The following is a 19,762-nucleotide window of genomic DNA, read 5'->3' as shown; positions in this document are numbered from 1 at the left end:
GCAGGGGACTTAGACCCATGCCATTGTTTTCTTTAAATAAATAGGAATTCAAATTGTAGAACAAGTCGGCTTGGGCTGAGTTTTCAAAAGGAAGTTGGTGGTTAATAAAAATTATCTATGTATTGATAAATTATGTATTTTAATATGTCATATAATATGATACGTATCAATAGATATAAAATTTAGAATATTGATTTGACTTTAGTTTTTAATTAATTTATTAATTAATAAAAATAAATCAATTTAAAATAATAAGAAGGGCAATTGATAAGGATGACAATTTCATCTGAACATTCAACATCTGACTCGAATGGAGAAGGATATAGAGAGATTATCAATACTTGATCCCAGACCTGAATACCCAATAAAATAATATATATACATGTATTAAAGAATTTTTTTTTCTAAAATCAACTTATTATTTTTTTTGATATTAGGAGGAGACTATATAGATGTTTAATCTATTTTTTTTATATTTTAATAGGTTGTTAATTTTAATATATTTTTTATTGAATGATAATAGTTGGATAGAAAGAAAAAAAATTATAATTATAGAAGATATCTTATTATTTAATGGGTATGAATATATCCATCAAAGATTTTATACCCGATGAGTATGGGAACGGAGGATATAAAATCCGATCCGAACCTGACCCATTGCCATCCCTAACAATTGTCCATTTGCTAACAATTGTCCATTTGCTAAGAAACCCACCAGGCCGCCCCCGCGCGGTCACCTTACCGGTTGCCGCCTCACTTTTTATTATACTCCGCCGTTTATATACTTTTTCTCGTATCAACTCCACGTAGTGGAGCAGCGGGCGATCGGCGATGCGCCGAGGCGGTGGAGCTCCGGTTCGAAATTAATGGAGCTTGAAGAGATCGATCGAGGAAGAATCCGTTGCAGTGTCACCTGAGGAGGGAGATCGATCTCGATGGCGGACGAGGCCGACGCGACCATCAACTCCAGCAACCAACTGCAGCAGCGCCAGCAGAACATGATCTCCTCCTTCGCCGCCACGCTTCTTCCTTCGTCTTCATCCTCCTCAGCGCAATCGATGCACGGAAGCTTTTCCATGTACATGATGAACCTTTTCTTTCACTTCTTTATATTCGCGCGATTTGATGGGCCGTAGATTTCATCTAGGGGTTTTCTTCTTGCGCACGAAATCAACTAGATTTGGGATGTATGTGGAGACGACGATTTGATTTGTTCTTGTTGGTCAGAACTAACTCGACGGAATAGGATACTTTATTGCTAAAAAAAATGACGAAGAAATTGAAACTTTTGTCCTCTCTGGTGTCGTGTGTTCGCACAAAAGTCTTGAATTGGGTGAGTAATTTAGGGTTTTGGTGAATATTTTACGCAGTCTAGTCTCATTCTTTATGTCTGCTTCTGTTCTGCAAAAGTTGAATCTTTAGTTACTGGATTGGAGTTATTTAGTTCAAGATCGTTGTAGACAAAAATCCTGTTTAATTTAATTTGAGAAAAAAATTCTAAACAATTGCTTCTCTCTTTGTTTGAATGATGCATATAGGAAAAGCAAGGAGACTGGAGTTTATGACCTAGGAGAGTTGGATCAATCTCTATTCATGTACTTAGATGGGCAAGATCATTTAGCATCACCTCAAGAACAAAGACGTGAGTTTTACTAGCTCTCATTAATTTTGGTATGCAATCTTCTTCCAATATTTCTCGTGTCTCAAATTTTTGATCACGGAGAAAGTAGTAAGAATCAAGAGTAGTAGGAATCGTATTTCTGTTGCGATTTCTCTGAAAGGAACATTTCTGGGCCATGAGAACATCGTGGGATGTAGACGGTAGACCTTGCCGTACTTCCTATTAATTGATATTTTAGCAGATCAATTCATATAGAATCTAATTCTGTTTGTTTTTCTCTATATTTAATCTCAATCTGGGGTTAAGGTTTTGTTTTCTTCTTTTCTGGTGGGATTGTGACATGTAACAAACTACTGATGATTACATTTGAAATTTCTGTACCAAAGCTGTAAAAGAAAACAAATTCCGACCACATTTGCTTTCTTTTGGATGATTAGCTAGAGACGCAGAGCTATCCACTGAGGGCATCATATCACGCCTTGGAGGGGATCATATACCCGATCATTTCTCCTCTCATGCTTCTGTAGCTCTCTTTCTCTGGCTCACACACAATCTCTCCTGCAGCAATCAGTTCCCCTCTGAAAAATTTTCATTTTTCTGTCATGCCTTTGTCTGGGAAGCAAAAGCTTGTACAGAGAATTCCTCAACGGGAATTGTTCTCCATTTTAGGTGCACTTTGAGGGGTGGGTTTAATTAATGCTTTGCGGGGTTGCTTCGTGTGTGCAGAGACGCTGAACATTTTTCCTTCTCGGCCCATGCATGAACACCCTTCCACCAAGGTATTGGGAACAAACTAAAAATTCACCACCTGCTTTGCTACATTAAATAATAACTACTAAACTTTGCAGCTCTCATAGTATTTGATCTATATGATTATAGGGTGGATTAGGCTTGGCTTCTCAAAGAAGTGGTGGCTCCCAAAAATCCTCAGAGTTGGACATGAACACCACCAACATTAAAGATGATTCTCCATCTGTGTCTGAGCGTAGAAAGGACATCAAAGCATCAGTGATCAAGGTGAAAGCTTAACATATTTCTCTCTACATCTCTCAGTCTCTGGTCTTTTATGCTAAAATACTTTTATTGCAACAGAAGGAAGGGAGCAGGAAAGGCACAAGCACTGAACACGAAGGACCAAAGATACCAGACCCTAAGGTAGCTGTAGCTATACATTTTTCTCTCTTTTAAGTAGAAATTGCCCTCTCTCTCTCTCTCTCTCTCTCTCTCTCTCTCTCTCTCTCTCTTTTAAGAATGTGTAAAGTTGGTCAAATGTTGTTGGCAGATATTAAGAAGGCTTGCACAGAATAGGGAGGCCGCTAGGAAAAGTAGGCTTAGAAAAAAGGTATCTGAGTTTGATATAATAAAATAAGAATATATTATATCAAAAAGAAGGCTGGAAAACATGACCTTTCTCATGAACTCATACTTTTGCAGGCTTATATACAGCAACTAGAGAGCAGCAGGATCAAACTTACTCAGCTTGAACATGAGCTTCAAAGAGCTAGAACTCAAGTATTCCATTGAATATTGAATCCTATGATTATATAAGGATTTGATATCCTCCCCTACTTGCCATGCGCGACTGAGTTGAAATGAGTCGTGCCACTCAGAAATTTTATATATATATATATATGATTTTCTCAAAAAAAAAAAAGAAAATTTATATATATATATATGCTCTTCTTGTAGGGTTTGCTGTTGGGTGGAGGAGCTGTCCTGGGGGACCAAGGACTTCCTACAGCCATAAGTGGTCTCAGCTCAGGTAGATATTATCTCTTTTACTTGCATCTTGATGATAGAATTACAAGTTCTCATCCATTTGTTAATGTTTGATATGATGATTCAGGTGGTTAATTAAGTTAGAAAACAATCCTGATTTGCGCTAATATTTTAAGGAAAAAACGCCAGTTTGTCCTTTGACTTTGCCGCTATTTTTTTATTTTATGCCATTAACTTATTCATCCAAATATTGGAAAATACCATTTTGTAGTTGATTGTCTGTCTTCCCTTCATGCTAATTGTCATTAATCAGGGAGGGTTTCGGAAATTTTTGGCTGTCAAATATGACCTAATTAATGTTGCTGTCAAATGTATTCAACAATCATGGAGAGCTATGCAAAAATTATTCCATCTTTAAATATTGATTAATTTCATAATGATATAAAAAAAAAATAAATCAAAGTGGCATCTCCTTAAATGAAATTTGAATAATGATACATGGATAATAGCTTCATATATAAATCTACAAGTCAACGGCTACTTAAATCCATAACTTGCATGTAAACCCTGTTTGTTCTATATGCATTATCACTGTGTATTCCATTTGGTTGATTAGAAGCCGCCATGTTCGACATGGAGTACTTGCGATGGTTGGATGAGCAACAACGGGCGACGTGCGAGCTCCGGGTGGTGGTGCAGGAGCACCTGCCGGACTCAGAGCTGCAGATGTTCGTCGACAGCTGCCTCGCGCACCTCTGCCAGTTGACGCAACTCAAGGGTCTGATCATCAAGTCCGACGTCTTCCACCTCATCTCTGGCACCTGGCTGACCCCTGCCGAGCGCTGCTTCATGTGGATCGCCGGCTTCCGCCCGTCCGACCTCATCAAGGTGCCTCCTAATTCTCTCCATTCCTTATCAAATAATACTATAATAGAATGTTGTTCCCTAAATATGTTAATTGCATAGATGGTGCTGAGGCACATCGAGCCGTTGACGGAGCAGCAGATAATGGGAGTCTGCGTGCTGCAGCAGTCGGCGCAGGAGACGGAGGAGGCGCTGAGCCATGGGCTCGAGGCCCTCAGCCACTCCGTCTCCAACGCCATCGCCTCCGGCGAGTTGAGTTGCACCCTCAACGTCAACGTGGCCGACTACATGGGGCAGATGGCCGTCGCCATGGACAAGCTCGCTGCCATCGAAGGCTTCGTAAGACAAGTAAAATCTACACCCAAAATAAATTCCATTAATGTCAAAAACACTCCTAATATTTTTATCAATTCTAAATCACTCAGTCATTAATGAAAAATTACTCCTCTTGATACATAGGCCGAGAATTTGAGGCAGCAGACTCTGCAGAGGCTTCAAGAGATGTTGACGACGAGGCAGATGGCACGAAGTTTGCTGGCCGTCGCCGAGTACTTCCATCGGCTTCGAGCACTCAGCTCGCTGTGGCTTTCTCGACCAAGGCAGCAAGACTACAACTCATGAACACGACGATCCATTGACACCCATGTAAGTGTTTATTAATGAAGGTTTCAATTTGCAAAATTAAGGACATGAATATTCAATACATCATCCTCTATCTGCCTTGATTGTTTTGAGAGGTAGTTTATTTATTAGGAATAAGCTAATCCTAGTTCTCCTTTAATTTCTTCTTCTAGTCATTATGTTCCGGGAGCTGGATGGTAGAGATTTTAGGAATGGAGTGGAATCGGAATGAGATTAGTAATAGATTAGAATGAAATGACAAGGGAATGATTCATTCCCTTTAATTTGTTTGGATATAATAATTAAGTAGAATGGTATATGTTATTTCCATCTCTTCTTTTATATGGCTTACTTGTGTGGCTTATAATCAGTCCAACAACCGATAATATTGGCGCGATAAGCTTTAATTTGCACGTCGAATTCAGCTGGTCCATTTGACCTAGTCTAAGACCAGTGTATCCAACCTATTTGGTTCAAACCTTGAACCACGATTTGACCAGCCCACCTTATCTTTCTTCAATCAGTATTCCTCTTTCGATTCATCATTCGTCTTTGACAATGAATATGAACTCGAAAGGTAGATAGCTATGTAGAATTATAAGGTTGGATTAGTATTAATGTTAGATGAGTCATTAAGTTGGATGGTTTGGGTTGATCAAGGCATTCTGATGATGAGACCAAACATCAATTGGCAGGATAAACGAGTCGAGTAGCTAGGGAAAGTAAATAGCAGCATGTTAGAGGGCTGAATTGTTAAAAAGTACATCGAATCAACAGTCAGATGAGTGTGTTCTATCGACCCAACCAGGCAGTCATCTAACGCTAAATGCTAACGCAAATACAAGTACGATCAGTCAAATAAAACACAAAGTAAGGTCCCACCCACACTTTATCCAAATGCACTACGATTGAAGCTGCCAAAGCCTCCCTTGGCAGTTTCCTCAGTCCCTCATTTAAAATAAGGATTAGCGTAATAACCTTTTGCATCACAAGTGCAGACAAACAAACCAAGGACTGAAATTTTTTAGAGGCGTGCCCCTATTTCAATTATTTGCAAACAAACGCCTCATTAGGGAGCTCCAGTCCAATATGTCAATAATCCTCTGAATTCCCATCAGAAATGAAGGGTAAGCAACACAACTCTTCCATATTCGCAACAAAGCGAAGGTTCCTAAATGAACCAAGAATTCGAAGCTCTTCCAATCAAAAGCCAGTCTCTAATTGTCGTGCTTAGACCCGCAATTGGATTCAGTACTTGAGTGGCCTCGACCACGGTTTCTTTCAAGGCAAATGGAACCATTCGGCCTGATTGCACTTTAAACCACAACTCAAATTGCCTTCTTGTCAAGTCATTGAAGCTGATTGAACCAATTTGAAGAACCCACCATGAAGATTGACACGAGGAACGAATAGTCGATGGACTAAAACAACGATTACTGTTATAATTTTGGACCAAACTAACACACCACTAATCTATCAAACATTTGGGCAAGAAAAAGCAGGACGACGTACCAAGAGATTATGGAACAATTTGGTAGCACAAAGCTAACACTAACACCTAGAGGGTCGACAATTCCTAAACTCTAAAATTTTCCGAAAGCACGCTCAAAATTTTCAGATTATCTCCTTCCAACATAACGAGTACCAGCTTTAATTACTAAACTCTAATACTGAGGATGCAGCTGGCAACGTGTACTTAAATCAAACAGGATGACTGACTGAGTCAGACTCGCCGCCGCCGCCGCCGGCATTGACGCCGACACGGTCGAGGCTATCGGCCACCGCCCGAATGCGGGGCCGCAGGTCCGGGTCCCTGGCCGTGCACGCGAGCGCCACGTGGAACACCGCCAGCACCTCCTGCTTCGCTTCCACCTCCTGTAGTAGCGCCGGGTCTACCACCTCCGACAACGGCCGCTCCTCCAGGAACGCCGCCCGCACCCACGCCTCCACCTCCGCCCCCGCCGTCCGCCCCGTCACTGCCTCCAGCACCACCAGCCCGAAAGCGTATACGTCCGCCTTCTGCGCCGCCTCTCCAACCGCGGCCTTCTTCTTCGGCACCAACAGCCGGGCGACACCGTAACCGGAGATGTACGGCCGGTGGTCGTCGTCGAGAAGGATCTTCGAGGAGGCGATTCCGCCGTGGGCGTGCCTCTGGGAGCTCATCTCGTGGAGGTACGCCAGGCCCCTCGCCGTCCCTCGCAGTATCGCCAGCCTCGTCGCCCAAGAAAGTGCCGCCGGAGCCATCGGATTCTTCGGCCCGCCTGTCAAAACACGAGCTTTAAACCCTAATCGACGGTGTAGTGCACGAATGGAAAAGTATTACCGTGGAGAGCGTCGTGAAGAGTGCCGTTGGGGATGTAGTCGTAGACGAGGAGGTGCTCGTCGGGGGCGTAGTAGTAGGCGAGGAGGCGGACGACGTTGGGGTGCTTCGCGCGGCCGATGGCGGCCGCCTCCGTCTCGAACGTTCGCCGCCGCCGCCGCCATTCGTTGCCGGTAGCTCCCTCCGCTAGGCCAAGGCGGCGCACTGCCACGGCCGATCCGTCACGCTCGACCACCACCTTGTACACGATCCCGCTCCGACTTTTCCCCACCACGTACGCCGACGCCCGGAGCAGCTCCTCCAGCTCCAGACCGAAGCCCTCCTCCACCACTGCGTACACCTCCGCCTCGCGCCCACTCCGCCGCCGCTCCTCCGAGCCGTCAAGACATGTATCGTCGATGGCACCACTCTTTCTTGTCATCTTGCTGTCCGCGACGGCGCTCCGGCAACAGAAGTGCCATTGGAGAAAAGCAATCGACAAGATGGCGACGACGACGATACCGGTAAGGATAGGAACCGTTCCGAGGGTAGTCCCTCGCCGCTCCGATCTGGCGGCGCCACGGGGGGCGGGGGCGCCGCTAGTGTTTAGGCTGAGGCTAGGGTTAGGTTTGGGGATCTTGGCATCCTCCTTCGGCGCTGGGCAAGGATTCTTCAGCGGGAACCCACAGAGGCCGGGGTTTCCGGCGAAGGCTGTCGGTCCCTGGCTCACAAGCGACCCCATCCTTGGGATCTCGCCCGAGAGGTTGTTCTGGCTGAGATCCAGGCTGACAGACGCCAGAATGCTGCCGAACGCCTGCGGAATGCTGCCGGAAAGAAGGTTGAAGGAGAGATTTAGCACGCCGGATAGATGGGGTAGGCCGGCGATGGCAGGAGGAAGATGGCCGGCGAGGCGGTTAGAGGAGAGATCGAGGCGGGCGAGAGAAGCGAGCCGGCCGAGCTGGGGCGGGATCGGGCCGGAGAGGTTATTGTTAGACAGATCGAGCTCGACGAGGGCGTGGAGGTGGCCGAGCGCGGCGGGGATAGGACCGGAGAGGCGGTTTCCCGGAAGCTCGAGCTTGCGGAGGGCGGAGAGGAGTGAGAGCTCGGAAGGAAGGTAGCCGTTGAGGGCGCGGTCAGGGAGGACGATGCCGGCGACGCGGCCGCGCCGGCTGCAGGCCACGCCTGCCCAGCCGCAGGGGTTGGCGTCAAACTCGGACCACGAAGAGAGCGCGGCGGAGGGATCGGCGGAGACGGCAGCCTTGAGAGCGAGAAGAGCAAGGCCGTCGGTGGTCAAACCGGAGACGGGGAAGTGGAAGAAGACGATGGAAGCGAGAAAGGGCAACAAAACGATCTCTGCCATGGCCCTTCTCCTCTCTTCCACAATGACTTTGCTTACGATGCCGCCATTACCGCAACGAGGTGCTGTGCCGGTGCTACTGCAGAGAACGGAGCAGAAGAAGAGGAGAGAGGGTTTTAGTCAAAATGACGATGAAGGACATGGATCGGAACTCGGAAGGCACAGTGCGAGATGGCACGATGGTCAATAAAAGGTTGTGGACAGTACCGAAATGACGGAAACGGGCAGGGAACAGGAGGACACTGAAGAGCGGTCGTCGCATCGGGGTGCGAGCTTAGCTTTAAAATCCGTGGAACTCGGAATCACAATGACGAAATTTCTGCTTGCACCTCCAGAGTCTATTGTATTTGCCAGATCGTCCTTCATGTTCTCCAACGTCACAGTTTAGCTCTCTAATTTATTAAAATTACAAGAAATTGCCACAGGTTCTAAACATTTGGTATTATAGGGTTGAGAAAATAAATTATTTAAACATCATTATGACATAAGTATTATAAAATTATATATATATTATCTAAAATAATTTATTAGCTTGCACACATTTACTCTCTATACTCCCTATACTCCTAGACGATCTTTATCAGATCGCACCAGATACCCGAAGCTCCTCTCAGGTGAGCACGAATCCTTTAGTCTATGATGAACCATCCATCATTGGTGGAGAATGATAATCCTCATTTATTTTACACGTGAAGTCATCACTCTCAACCAATGAGAATAGCCAATTCTCTGGTCCACACTTCACGGACCAGAGAATCTGAGTTGCTTCGAGCAGTCCGATTCAAAATATATATATATATATATATATATATATATATATAATGTGAATTACTTTGTTGTAGACCATTCGTTGTATGTGTGCGTGACAGTGGAGGTGTTGGATTGATTAATTTTTTTTATTTTAAGATATATTATAAGTATTTAGAGTTTAAAATTTAAGAATTGAATTATAATAAATTTGAGTCAATAAATTTTTTCCTCTAGAGTTAAAGTCTTTTCTCTTGAATAATAATGTTCAAAATTAAAAATTTTAGATATTCATAAATATATTATATATATTTAAAGTTTAAAATTTTAGAATTTAGAGGTTAAATTATAATAGATATAAGCTAATAAAATTTTTCTTCTAAGGTTCAAACTTTTCTCTTGGATTGTTGGATTGTTGTGTTCAAGATTAAAAATTTTAAATATTCATGGGGTATAATATTACTCTTTAAAAAATGTTGATTTGAAAAAAAAATAATTGAATCTAGGAACCTGGATTGAATCTAGACGCCTAGATTACTTTAGCACGCACGCGCGCGCGACGCAATCTACAACAAAGCAGTTCAATAAATATATATACCTTCGTTATGTGATTGAGAGTCGAAATGCCCCGAAATGATTTGGACACCCCAACTTTAATTCACTTGGAGTGCCTATATCACTTTCGGGTGCTCTAACTCACTCAATCACCACCCTGTGCAAGCCTTCGCTGTGTGACTGAGAGTTAGAACACCCGAAAGTGATATAAGCACCCCAAGTGAATTGAAATTGGAGTGCACAAATCATTCCAAGGCATTCGGACTCTCAGTCACATAGCAAAGATATGCACAAGATGGTGCACAATATATTAAAACTTTCTTTATATATGTATATACAAAAATGATATACTACGCATCCCATTTGAGTGCCTAACATGTACAACTAAGTGCACACGAAACATTGGGATTTATTTCGAGCGCTTTATGTTAGGGGAGATCCTCTAAATTATTTTTTATAGTCCAAAGGATCCGACCTTGCTGTCCGTGTACCACGAACTCTCAATCGCACACGGTGAACGCCTAAATAGTATATAGAACCAAATTTAAGATTTTGATAGCAAAGCAACAATCGACAGACACTATCGAACTCATCATTTGCAAGACATCAACAACTGTGGTCTTCGTTATTCTTAGAGCTTGATCATAATCAGCTCCAAGATAACCTAACTAGGGGTGTAAATGAACCAAGCCGCTCGCGAGCTATTCGAAACTCGATTCGATAAAAGCTCGTTTGATCTCGTTTAATGAGGCTCGTTAAGATAAACAAATCCAGCTCAAGCTTCGCAATATTCGGCTCGTTAACTAGTGAACACGTTCGTTAAACTCATTAAGCAACTTTTAAATAAATAAATAATAATTTTGATATTGAATTTATAAATTTTATACTCTACTTATGAATAATATAGACAAATATATTAAATTTATTTATTAGAATAAAATTATAAATTTTAATAATAATATTATAATTTTCTCTAAATATATAATTTAATTTTTAATGAATACTTAAATTTATAATTTATATATTAAACTCATTTAGGCTCGATAAAAGCTCGAATAAGCTCGTGAGCCATGAATATATTCGTTAAATAAAGCTCGAGCTCGGCTCGATTATAAACGAGTCAAGCTCAAACATTCAAGAATTCGGCTCGGCTCGATTACATCCCTAAGCCTAACCCCATCCACAGGGCAAATATAAGGGCAATCATGTCATTCTACCATCAACCACAACCAGATCCGATCTCGTCCATCCAATTTTGGCAAAGGAGATGTTATTCTTATCACTGCCGTAGAATCTTAAAAGTAAATCTTTTCTCCGGGTTTGTTGACAACTACAAATTAAAAAAAAAATTAAAAACAAAAATGAAGACGAAGTTATATATATATATATTTTTTGAGGTAGACACGTTGTATATACGTTGTTAATAATAATAATAATATATATTCTGTTTATTTTACCTCCACATCTCGTGAGCTTTTAATAAAAATTTTTTTTTTATGCTTAATACTAAAATTCAACCACTAAATTTTAAACATAAAATACTAAATAACTTATCAGCAAGTCAAAAAATAATAATAATAACCGATTTTGTCACCCATGTTAGATGCCTAAAGTGGACGTCTAGAATATATTAAGCTTATTCACAGACATTAGCTCAGTAAGCATAGCCTTAAGGTAGAAATACTTAAGTGATACAAAAGGTGATAACACTAATCTCCAATTCCCTTCTACTTCCGTCCCAAAGCCTCATGGAAAGGAGGTAAATAACACTGAACAACCTACTAGATGGAAAGAACTTATTTCCTTAAGAGAATAAACCAGAAGATTAAAATTTTATTCCTGCAATATAAATCTACCATCCAAATATCAAATTAGTTCCTATGTAGAAATGCTTAAGTGAACCACATTGAAGGGAAATTTTTTTATTTAAAAAAAGGTGGGTGCCTATTGGCGTGTCTGTACTCCTCCACAAGTATACTGTCAGAATTAAAGAATTAAAGCATAGTAGTAAATGTTGCCAATAAATATTAAATGAAGCAATAAATCTGTCCCTAATAAAAGCATGCTGAAGAAACAGTTGGTTGATCAATCATACTGCTTCATAAATGTCCATCATATGCAAGAAGTATAAGATAATTAATAGCTTACCAAGTTACTGCTGTCCAATGCGAAGGAAAAAAACCTGTGACCATTCCAATGTCTTTTATCTCAAGAGGTAAAAATGTAGAAGGCCTTGTTTTTTTGTTTCACCTGAGCAACTTTTACAGAATCAAACATACTCTAACTCTCTGAGTCATAACTGCACCCAGAATTTCATAACACTATATATAACAAGCAATCAAGCATAATGGCCATAGGAGAAAGGTAGGGGAAAATATGAGAAAAGAGACTACAATGCTTAAATTTTGGGTTTTCTATTATACTCACTTTGTCACAAATGGGTTCTCGTCGATAGAAACGCTTTCCACAGCCTGGTCGCTGTTACCATGAAGCGCTCGGATGATGCCTCTATTGGCTGTCTTTGTGGAAATTACATATATCCATTGAAGAAACAATTTGTCAAAATAATACATATGGGGTATTTATGAAAAGAGATGCAACAGATTCCAGACGAGGCTGATAAATCTTGAGTGTTTTGCAGCATCAAATCGCATTTCTCCTAGAAGTAGAATCATGAAACAACAACAAAAAAACATCAAGATTGTTGCTAAATGTATTTCAACTTTTAAATGTTAGCACAAATTTTGTAGATGCAATAGAAGATACAATCTTGATGTAATTTCAAAAAACAATTTAATAGCTGCAGTTACAAAAAGCTGTTAACAATATCATGGCGACTAGCTTTCAAGGATCTTGCATTTTAGTCACTGTCCTCTCCATAATTAAGACAAGTTATGAAGTCTATATCCACTTTCATTTTATTGTTAAATTAAGAAGATGAAGAAGAAGATAAATCAATAGGCTTGCAAACTATATAACTCACCATTCTAAATAGCCATTGTTGAAAACTATAGTCTTGACTTTGAAACTTTTCCTCCAGGAATTTGTAGAGCATCATAATGACCAAAGCCATGGTAAAGAACTTGAATTGGATTTTCCTTCCCATATTCTTGTCCGTACTCGGCTATTGATATTAAACCACCAGCATCGTCATCGACCATGTAAACTGTGATTGGCATTCTGAAAAATAAACTTCTTAATAGTCTGATCATTAAAGGGTAAGTTATATCCTAATGATCTATGTGTATTCATATCAAATGATGCCAAGGTCTCTTTGGATTTGGAAGATAATTGTCAAACAAATTTGATCAGGAATGCATAAAAGAGCATTATTTGAATCAGTTTCTTCAAACTTAATGAAGCAGAAAAGGCACATAGAGCCTCCATTTTCTAGTATTTCCCTCAGTGATGAAATGGAGTATATGTTTGTTCCTACTTTCTTCTACATGTATCCTCATCCCTGCTAAGAACCTTAATTTTTGGTTGCAGAAAGCTTAGTGTAATAAACAAGCTTGAAATAGTCGAGCTCAGCTCAACTTGGCTAGTCCACAATCATAACTATACTGATTAGGCAACGGATCCAGTTAAATTTATTTCAAAGGATATTAGTTAACTCAAAGATTCATTGAACCAATGAACCTTACTTTTCCCAGCTAAAAACATGTTTCCTAGCCATTACCAACATCCTAAGCATTTATTCTCCGAGAAATTCAGAATGGCATAAAAAAAGGTACTTACTGAAGAACATGTGATGCCATGAACAACTCAGGCTCACCTCCCCACACATGTGGCTTTCTAATTTGAGAGACATAGGTATCAAAGTCGCCTTCAACAAACCTGCAACAGCATTGCTAAGGAATAAATGATATTTATGATAACATTCTTGAGGTTCTCCAAAGCCAAACTTGTTATCACTAGTAAAGAATTACTAAGACTTCATGATGAAAAGCAGAATCTCAAATTAGGTACAAAGTGATATTTTCCTTAGAAAAATTGAGTCACCATTCTGTCTCTGCACGCCTCTTAACAAATTCATCTGCAACCTGACCAGTTAATCGTAAAAAGTTGGTAAAATATTCATTAGAAGTAGATATACTGAAAAGAAAAAAAAATAAGTCAAGCAAATATTTTATAAAATGACAAACTAGATTGTTAGTTACGAAAGCAATAAACTAACTTTTTCCCTCAAATCATCTGCTAATTCTCGCTGAAGTTTCTCATCAGGTAGTCGCTTGCCAGATCTGAGACATGCTCCATGCACCACTGAGCGGAATAAGCATCGTCCATCTCCTGGGATACCTAAAAGAGTGGCCAGTTTGCATAGATTAGCATCTGGCAGTAGTTTGTTTATAGTAAACATGAATGGGTAATTGATCTTAAAACACAAATAAAGTTTCTTACCTGTTATGGAATAATCTGTATAAACATTTTTCCCATAAGAGTTAGCACTTGAATCATTCCCACTAGTTCTTCCCATTGAAGCTTCAGCATAGGCAGGCCCAAAAGTTGTAAATGACAAATAGAGTCCTAGAGAAACACCTCCTACTCCCCATGCTATCTGTCGATTATTCCATGTGACCCTCGAAAACCTCTCATAGGATGGAAGAGATATGCACAACTTCATTCTCCGACACCTTGTTGTGAGCCCAATATGAAATTGTCGCCTAGATAAATGCATTGAGGTATCCAAGGATTGGTCATTGAAACCTCCTTCATGTTTGGAAAGTAATGAAACAGGATGCCTACATCTGTATCCTTTAGAACCGAGAGAAGAAAGCGATGCCTTGTACAAGGACACAGCTGTTTTTCTTTGTTGAAACATGCTAGTTTGAGAGTATAGACTAGAGGAGTGGGATTTGCTTAGCCACAAAGGCATCATGTAGCCAAACATGTATAGCTCAAGACTACGCGGGCAGACAATGATTTACACAGTTGGAAGACTAATTTCACAAAGGCGCTTTAGTTTGTACAGGAATAGTGCCACCAACATGTAACCATGTATCTCATGCTTCAAAATTGTTTTCACAGCACAACCCAAAGCATTATTTTGTGCATGTACCGAGGCCTATATCTAATCACAAGAGAAAAGAAAATTTGTCAATTTCTCAACAAAAAGAAAAACAGGACCAACTAAAACTATTTTATCAGTAATTAACACAATATCTTTAAATATGAGAAATTTGATTAAACCAGATTGTACTTTAATGTCTTATTTTTTTAAAGTTAATTTAACAGTGTTTCATTTATCATTAACTAGGTGTGACTAGAAAAATAAACTAAAAAAATAATATTTGCATTGAATAGAAAGAGAAACATACCAAATTTATGTGTCATGCATTCCATAGCAATTGAGTTAGGATAGTATGTTAAAGTGCCACATCAATAACCATCTGAAATTAGATTACAAACACATCAGAATAAGCAGGTTAGGATAGATCAAAAATTTAAAATCAGAATAGATTCGTCAACAGTGGCGAAGCTTGAGGCATGCAATGATCACATACATTATGATGCACTACGGTGTAAAATACATAGTTCATAGAGAATGTTAGGATAAGGCATTCCATACCCATCAATTAAGACTCCAAAAATGGTTCCTCTTTTAGGGAAAGCAAAATATATCTTTAGCTAATCTTCTTATTAACATTGGATGTAGTCCCAATAAAACATAAAACCAGTACAATTGCGCCGGGGCGTTGGGCGTATACCAAATGGGCGCAAGAATTGAGCAAATTATGAAGGGAGCAAGACGATCGCACGAATCTGATGCGACAGGAGAAAGGAGAAGACGGGAAGAGGGGAAGACCGATACCTGGCCTGTTGGACGGATCACGTCGAGGAAGCAAGCGATTGATTGCCAAGGAGAAGAAAGGATTGGGGCTTTGATGTCGCCGCTCGCTGGAGGATTCGGATTCCAGTGATCGAACCCCTCGCCCGCTCTGGGGGAGGAAGGATATCACGTGCGCCAGGATTTTATCAGTATGCCCCTCGAATTTTTAAAATTATTTTCGCTGACCAATAGAGTAGATATCCGTATCCGTCGGGATTCTATCACATCACAGCAAATTAATTGAGCCATTTTGTAAATGTACATTAGACACTTCGCTATAACATATAAAAGTATATGATACATTTATTAAAAGTTGAAAATTTATTACTGGATATTACATTTACTAACAAACTCCGAATAAAACAATATTATTATTATTTTAAAATCATATTCTTCCACGGAGCCATATAAATGAGAGACTACAACTACCCTTTCTAAATTCATTCTCATATTATATTTTAGAACAGACGGATGTTAAAAAACCAGTCCATTTTACAAGTTCATCTCCTAGGCCATTAAAAAAATAGACAGAATACTTTAGATCCGTACCCTTGGAATGTCCTTGGTCCACTCTGTACCAAGAGTTGCTCATTGATGAGATCCCATAAACTCCATCTGATAGGTGGGATCACCAAGAATCTAACCTCTATGAATGACTTTTCCCTTAATGTAAAATTAAAATTGCTAAAATTATATTAATTATGGTTCATCAAAATTGAATCCAGATACTGAAATCCGTACTTATCTGGATTCATGTTCTCACCTAAATTATAATTTTAAACTGAACCACGAAACCTAAATAGAAGATAAAAGAAATCACAATCAATTTTAATTTTAACTAAATTCTGACGATGATCCAAAATTAAAAAAAAAAATCAGAAAAGACCAGAAAGTACGACTATCTCATCAAAATTAAAAAGAGAAAAAAACGAAGTTGAGATTATTCCTTAATAATATCAGCAGTTTCATTTAAAAAAGAAATATGAAGCCACGCTAAATTTATAGTGCATAAAGATAAAGAGCATAAATATGAAAGTTGCTCAGGAACACAACAAATTAACTACCGAGTCTAGACCATTAAGAAACAAACATAAAATGCTACTTTTGATCGACAGAGCAAATCAATCGGCTTCGTCAACGACAATGGTGCCCAGGCCTTTTAAGCCTTCCGAGGGGATATCGGCTACGGTAACCAAAGAGTAGAGTTCTTCTTTAGCATCTTCCTCTTCGTTCCTTTTGCGCGCGATACGCACACGAATGCGCCTTGGCACGCTGCGGATTCCCCTGCTCCAGATTTGCTTGTTCAGCTTCACATCGACTCTCACATCTGTTGTCCCCATTGCCTTCTGGGCAAACTTCCTGATCTCCTTGATGGCCTTAGGGGCCTTCTTCTTGAATGTGCTGCTCAAAACAAACTCGAATTAGAAATGTCTGCAAATTCATTGAGGAATTTAGGTTCAACAATAAACAAAAATGGGCAAGGCATAACTACATATGAATCCAAGCAAGTGGTTCAGTGAACCATTGATTAAGTACCAACTACTTCAACCATATGGTGATATGACTTTTCAGACTTAAGATACAAAAAACAATATGATAAAACCTCGTGAAAGAAGGTTAATGTGACTGGCAGACACGATTTTTCATTAAGAAGTCATTGCTGTGAGGATATAACAAAGTACATACTTAAGCTGAGAGGTTAATGTGTCTCTCAAACATCACTGAAACTTGTACTGTTAGTCTTGTCAATACAAATCAGTCGTATAAGCAGACAACTAAAACACGCCATACAGGGGAAAGGTAGGATCCGTTAGAAAACAATGGATCTGACACAGTTTGCACAAAAACCCTTCATATATCTGAATTCTTGGATTCGTTTGCAAATTGCAATGAGATGAGCTAGATCTTTTCTGCAGATACCATGAATTACGCTCAAGAACCTAATTTGGTCATAAAGATATCACCTCCTGCTTGGATCTTTCTCAACAGATGCATTTTACTAGGAGGTTGCAACGAAATTCAAATTAGAGACTCCTGGATAAAACATAGCATCTAACAAGCTAACGAAGCATCCTTAACAGCTATAGAACTCCATTCGTATCTAAGTGCAAAATTCACAACCTCTCTGATAGCGCAAATTTCAACCACAAACTCTAAAATGTGCAACGGGAAAAAAACTGAAAGTAATTACCAATAGCCTCGTATAAATGCATAATTCAAAACCTTCTGATCGTGCAAACTTCAATCACAAACTACGAAATGTGAAACGGGGGAAAAGCAGCAAGCGATAACTAATAGCTACTTCAGCATGAATGATCCAAACAACAGAACAAGAAACAATTGTCATAAACTAGGCAATACAAGGAGCTCAACTGGAAAAGAAGCGATTTAGAAATTCTACATCATGATCGCTAGACTACCAGAGACAAATACTATGCAAGACAAAAATGAGAGACGGTAATCCAGCATGTCATGCGTAAAACCGAGAGACCTAGGGAAAGAACCGTGGAAAAATAAATCAAAGATAGATCAAGTGTCAGACTCAATCAAGATGAATACCATCCATGAAGGCGCTTGTGGAGATTAATGGTGTACTCCCTAGTCACCACCTCCTCCTTCCTCCCTTTGCTTCCCTTCTCCACCATCGTCGCTAAGTCGCCGCCGCTCTCCTTGCTCCTAAATCGATCTCAAGCACGCGACGAGAATAGATGAAACCCTAGTAGCATTATTATAGATGGAACCAAGGTTTCACAAATGCAGCAGGACTTTGTGTTTATTACGAGACCACCCTCCTCGTGACTGGGCCTAAAATTTGAGCCCAAATAACATTAAAACTTTATCAACGCATTCTGGTCCAATGACAATATATAGCTGGAGAAAATGTCACTTTCCACCCTCAATAATTTCCTTCGTTTTCAATTTACTCCTCCCCCCCCATAATAAAAGTGTTTCATCTATAGTAGACGTAGTTGCGCCACTATCTATAGCAGTTAATAATCTATGTATAACATAACAAAAATTAAGTATATTATTTCCTTGTGAAGCAATTCTAGCAATTTCTAATGGAAAAGCCATATAATAAAAACAGCACACTTATATTATAGTATTGAGACATAAATTACAACATTGCTTATGGCACAGTTTACAAGTACCCCCTTCTCTTATTAAAACTACTAATACTTCACTTTTAAGTACTCAATTTGATAGACAACAGTTAAGTTGTCATAAATTTGTTAAAAATGTTCATCCCCCCACATATATAAATTCTGATATCCTGCCATGCGTGTCACACAGTGGGTGACAATGCGCAGGATATCAGCGTATTTTATTTTATTTTTAAATTTTTTTAAAATTAATATTTTTTGAAATATAGACCATAAATATATTACTATACATGTAAACACATTATTGTATCCTATAAACATCCAATTTTTTTTATTTTAATTTTTTCTTTTAGCTAAATATTATAAGTCAATTGAGAAATATAAATCCCAAAAGTAGAATCTTATAATTTTTAACTTCAACATTATAATTTAATTGAAAAGTCTAAATTCTAGGATATCGAGTTAAAAAAAATTATATTAAAAAAAAAATTAAAACTTAAGATCATATCGTGTATTTTTTATTTTTTTATTTTTAAAAATATATTTCTTGGATTTAAATTTTAAATATATTATTATATCTGGTAAATGTATTACTATATCATGTAAATGCTTGAATTTTTTTAATCATTTTTTATTTTTCTTTTAACTGAACACTATAATTCAATTAGAAAATCTTAACCCTGAGGTAAAATTTTAAAATTTTTTAACTTAAACATTATAATCTAATTAAGAACCTTCTTCGTAGAGATAGGAATATAGATTAAGAGTTAAAAATAATTATATTAGAAAAAAAAACAAAGAAGAAATGTTGATACGCTGCATGACACGGACAGTATAACATCGCGCAACGTATCATATTTGTGTGTGTATATATATAGAAAGATATATGTCAAATTTTTTTTCCGAGGTGAGGCTCGTAGATGCTTCAATTCAAATTTCTTTATTTTTAAAAATCAATCTTTCCTAAAGTTTAAACCCTAAATATATATATTATATCATGTGAGTATCTAAACACGATAACCCAACCCCTAAAGATAAAATCTAA

General features: G+C 39.1%; 4 protein-coding genes across 9 annotated transcripts; 1 reads left to right on the top strand and 3 right to left on the bottom strand.

Annotated features, from left to right (window-relative positions):
• The first annotated feature begins 711 nt into the window (after positions 1-711).
• Positions 712-5,167, top strand: LOC122032861 (bZIP transcription factor TGA10-like). 5 transcript variants are annotated; one of them, XM_042592199.1, is made up of 12 exons: positions 712-909; positions 1,047-1,078; positions 1,539-1,642; positions 2,348-2,400; positions 2,501-2,638; positions 2,714-2,776; positions 2,904-2,963; positions 3,056-3,133; positions 3,311-3,383; positions 3,957-4,228; positions 4,307-4,552; positions 4,664-5,167. In XM_042592199.1, the coding sequence occupies exons 2-12, from the start codon at positions 1,059-1,061 to the stop codon at positions 4,823-4,825; spliced, it is 1,269 nt and encodes a 422-aa protein (XP_042448133.1). In that variant the 5' UTR covers positions 712-909; positions 1,047-1,058; the 3' UTR covers positions 4,826-5,167. The 5 variants fall into 5 exon arrangements, with proteins under 5 accessions (XP_042448133.1, XP_042448127.1, XP_042448122.1 ...); XM_042592180.1 differs by having other exon boundaries at positions 714-1,078; positions 4,664-4,849; positions 4,999-5,167; XM_042592193.1 differs by having other exon boundaries at positions 712-1,078; positions 3,960-4,228.
• Positions 5,168-6,235: 1,068 nt separating this feature from the next.
• On the bottom strand, positions 6,236-9,971 carry LOC122032844 (receptor protein kinase-like protein ZAR1). Of its 2 annotated transcripts, XM_042592169.1 has the most exons (3): positions 8,689-9,970; positions 7,149-8,560; positions 6,236-7,086 (listed from the first exon to the last, which is right to left on the bottom strand). In XM_042592169.1, exons 2-3 carry the CDS (start codon positions 8,482-8,484, stop codon positions 6,527-6,529), a joined length of 1,896 nt encoding a protein of 631 aa, XP_042448103.1. In that variant the 5' UTR covers positions 8,485-8,560; positions 8,689-9,970; the 3' UTR covers positions 6,236-6,526. The 2 variants fall into 2 exon arrangements, with proteins under 2 accessions (XP_042448103.1, XP_042448097.1); XM_042592163.1 differs by having other exon boundaries at positions 7,149-9,971.
• Positions 9,972-12,173: 2,202 nt separating this feature from the next.
• LOC122032834 (OVARIAN TUMOR DOMAIN-containing deubiquitinating enzyme 4-like) lies at positions 12,174-15,742 on the bottom strand. Its single transcript, XM_042592155.1, has 8 exons — positions 15,596-15,742; positions 15,102-15,173; positions 14,185-14,854; positions 13,961-14,082; positions 13,786-13,826; positions 13,522-13,620; positions 12,767-12,963; positions 12,174-12,442 (listed from the first exon to the last, which is right to left on the bottom strand). Exons 3-7 carry the CDS (start codon positions 14,672-14,674, stop codon positions 12,792-12,794), a joined length of 924 nt encoding a protein of 307 aa, XP_042448089.1. The 5' UTR covers positions 14,675-14,854; positions 15,102-15,173; positions 15,596-15,742; the 3' UTR covers positions 12,174-12,442; positions 12,767-12,791.
• Positions 15,743-16,525: 783 nt separating this feature from the next.
• LOC122032829 (60S ribosomal protein L31-like) lies at positions 16,526-18,341 on the bottom strand. Its single transcript, XM_042592144.1, has 2 exons — positions 18,173-18,341; positions 16,526-17,014 (listed from the first exon to the last, which is right to left on the bottom strand). Exons 1-2 carry the CDS (start codon positions 18,256-18,258, stop codon positions 16,735-16,737), a joined length of 366 nt encoding a protein of 121 aa, XP_042448078.1. The 5' UTR covers positions 18,259-18,341; the 3' UTR covers positions 16,526-16,734.
• Between the last annotated feature and the right edge of the window lie 1,421 nt (positions 18,342-19,762).

Source organism: Zingiber officinale, chromosome 1A (assembly GCF_018446385.1).
Source record: "Zingiber officinale cultivar Zhangliang chromosome 1A, Zo_v1.1, whole genome shotgun sequence".
NCBI classification, from domain to species: domain Eukaryota; kingdom Viridiplantae; phylum Streptophyta; class Magnoliopsida; order Zingiberales; family Zingiberaceae; genus Zingiber; species Zingiber officinale.
Note: the sequence above shows the minus strand (reverse complement) of the source record. Positions and strands in the feature narration are given on the sequence as shown.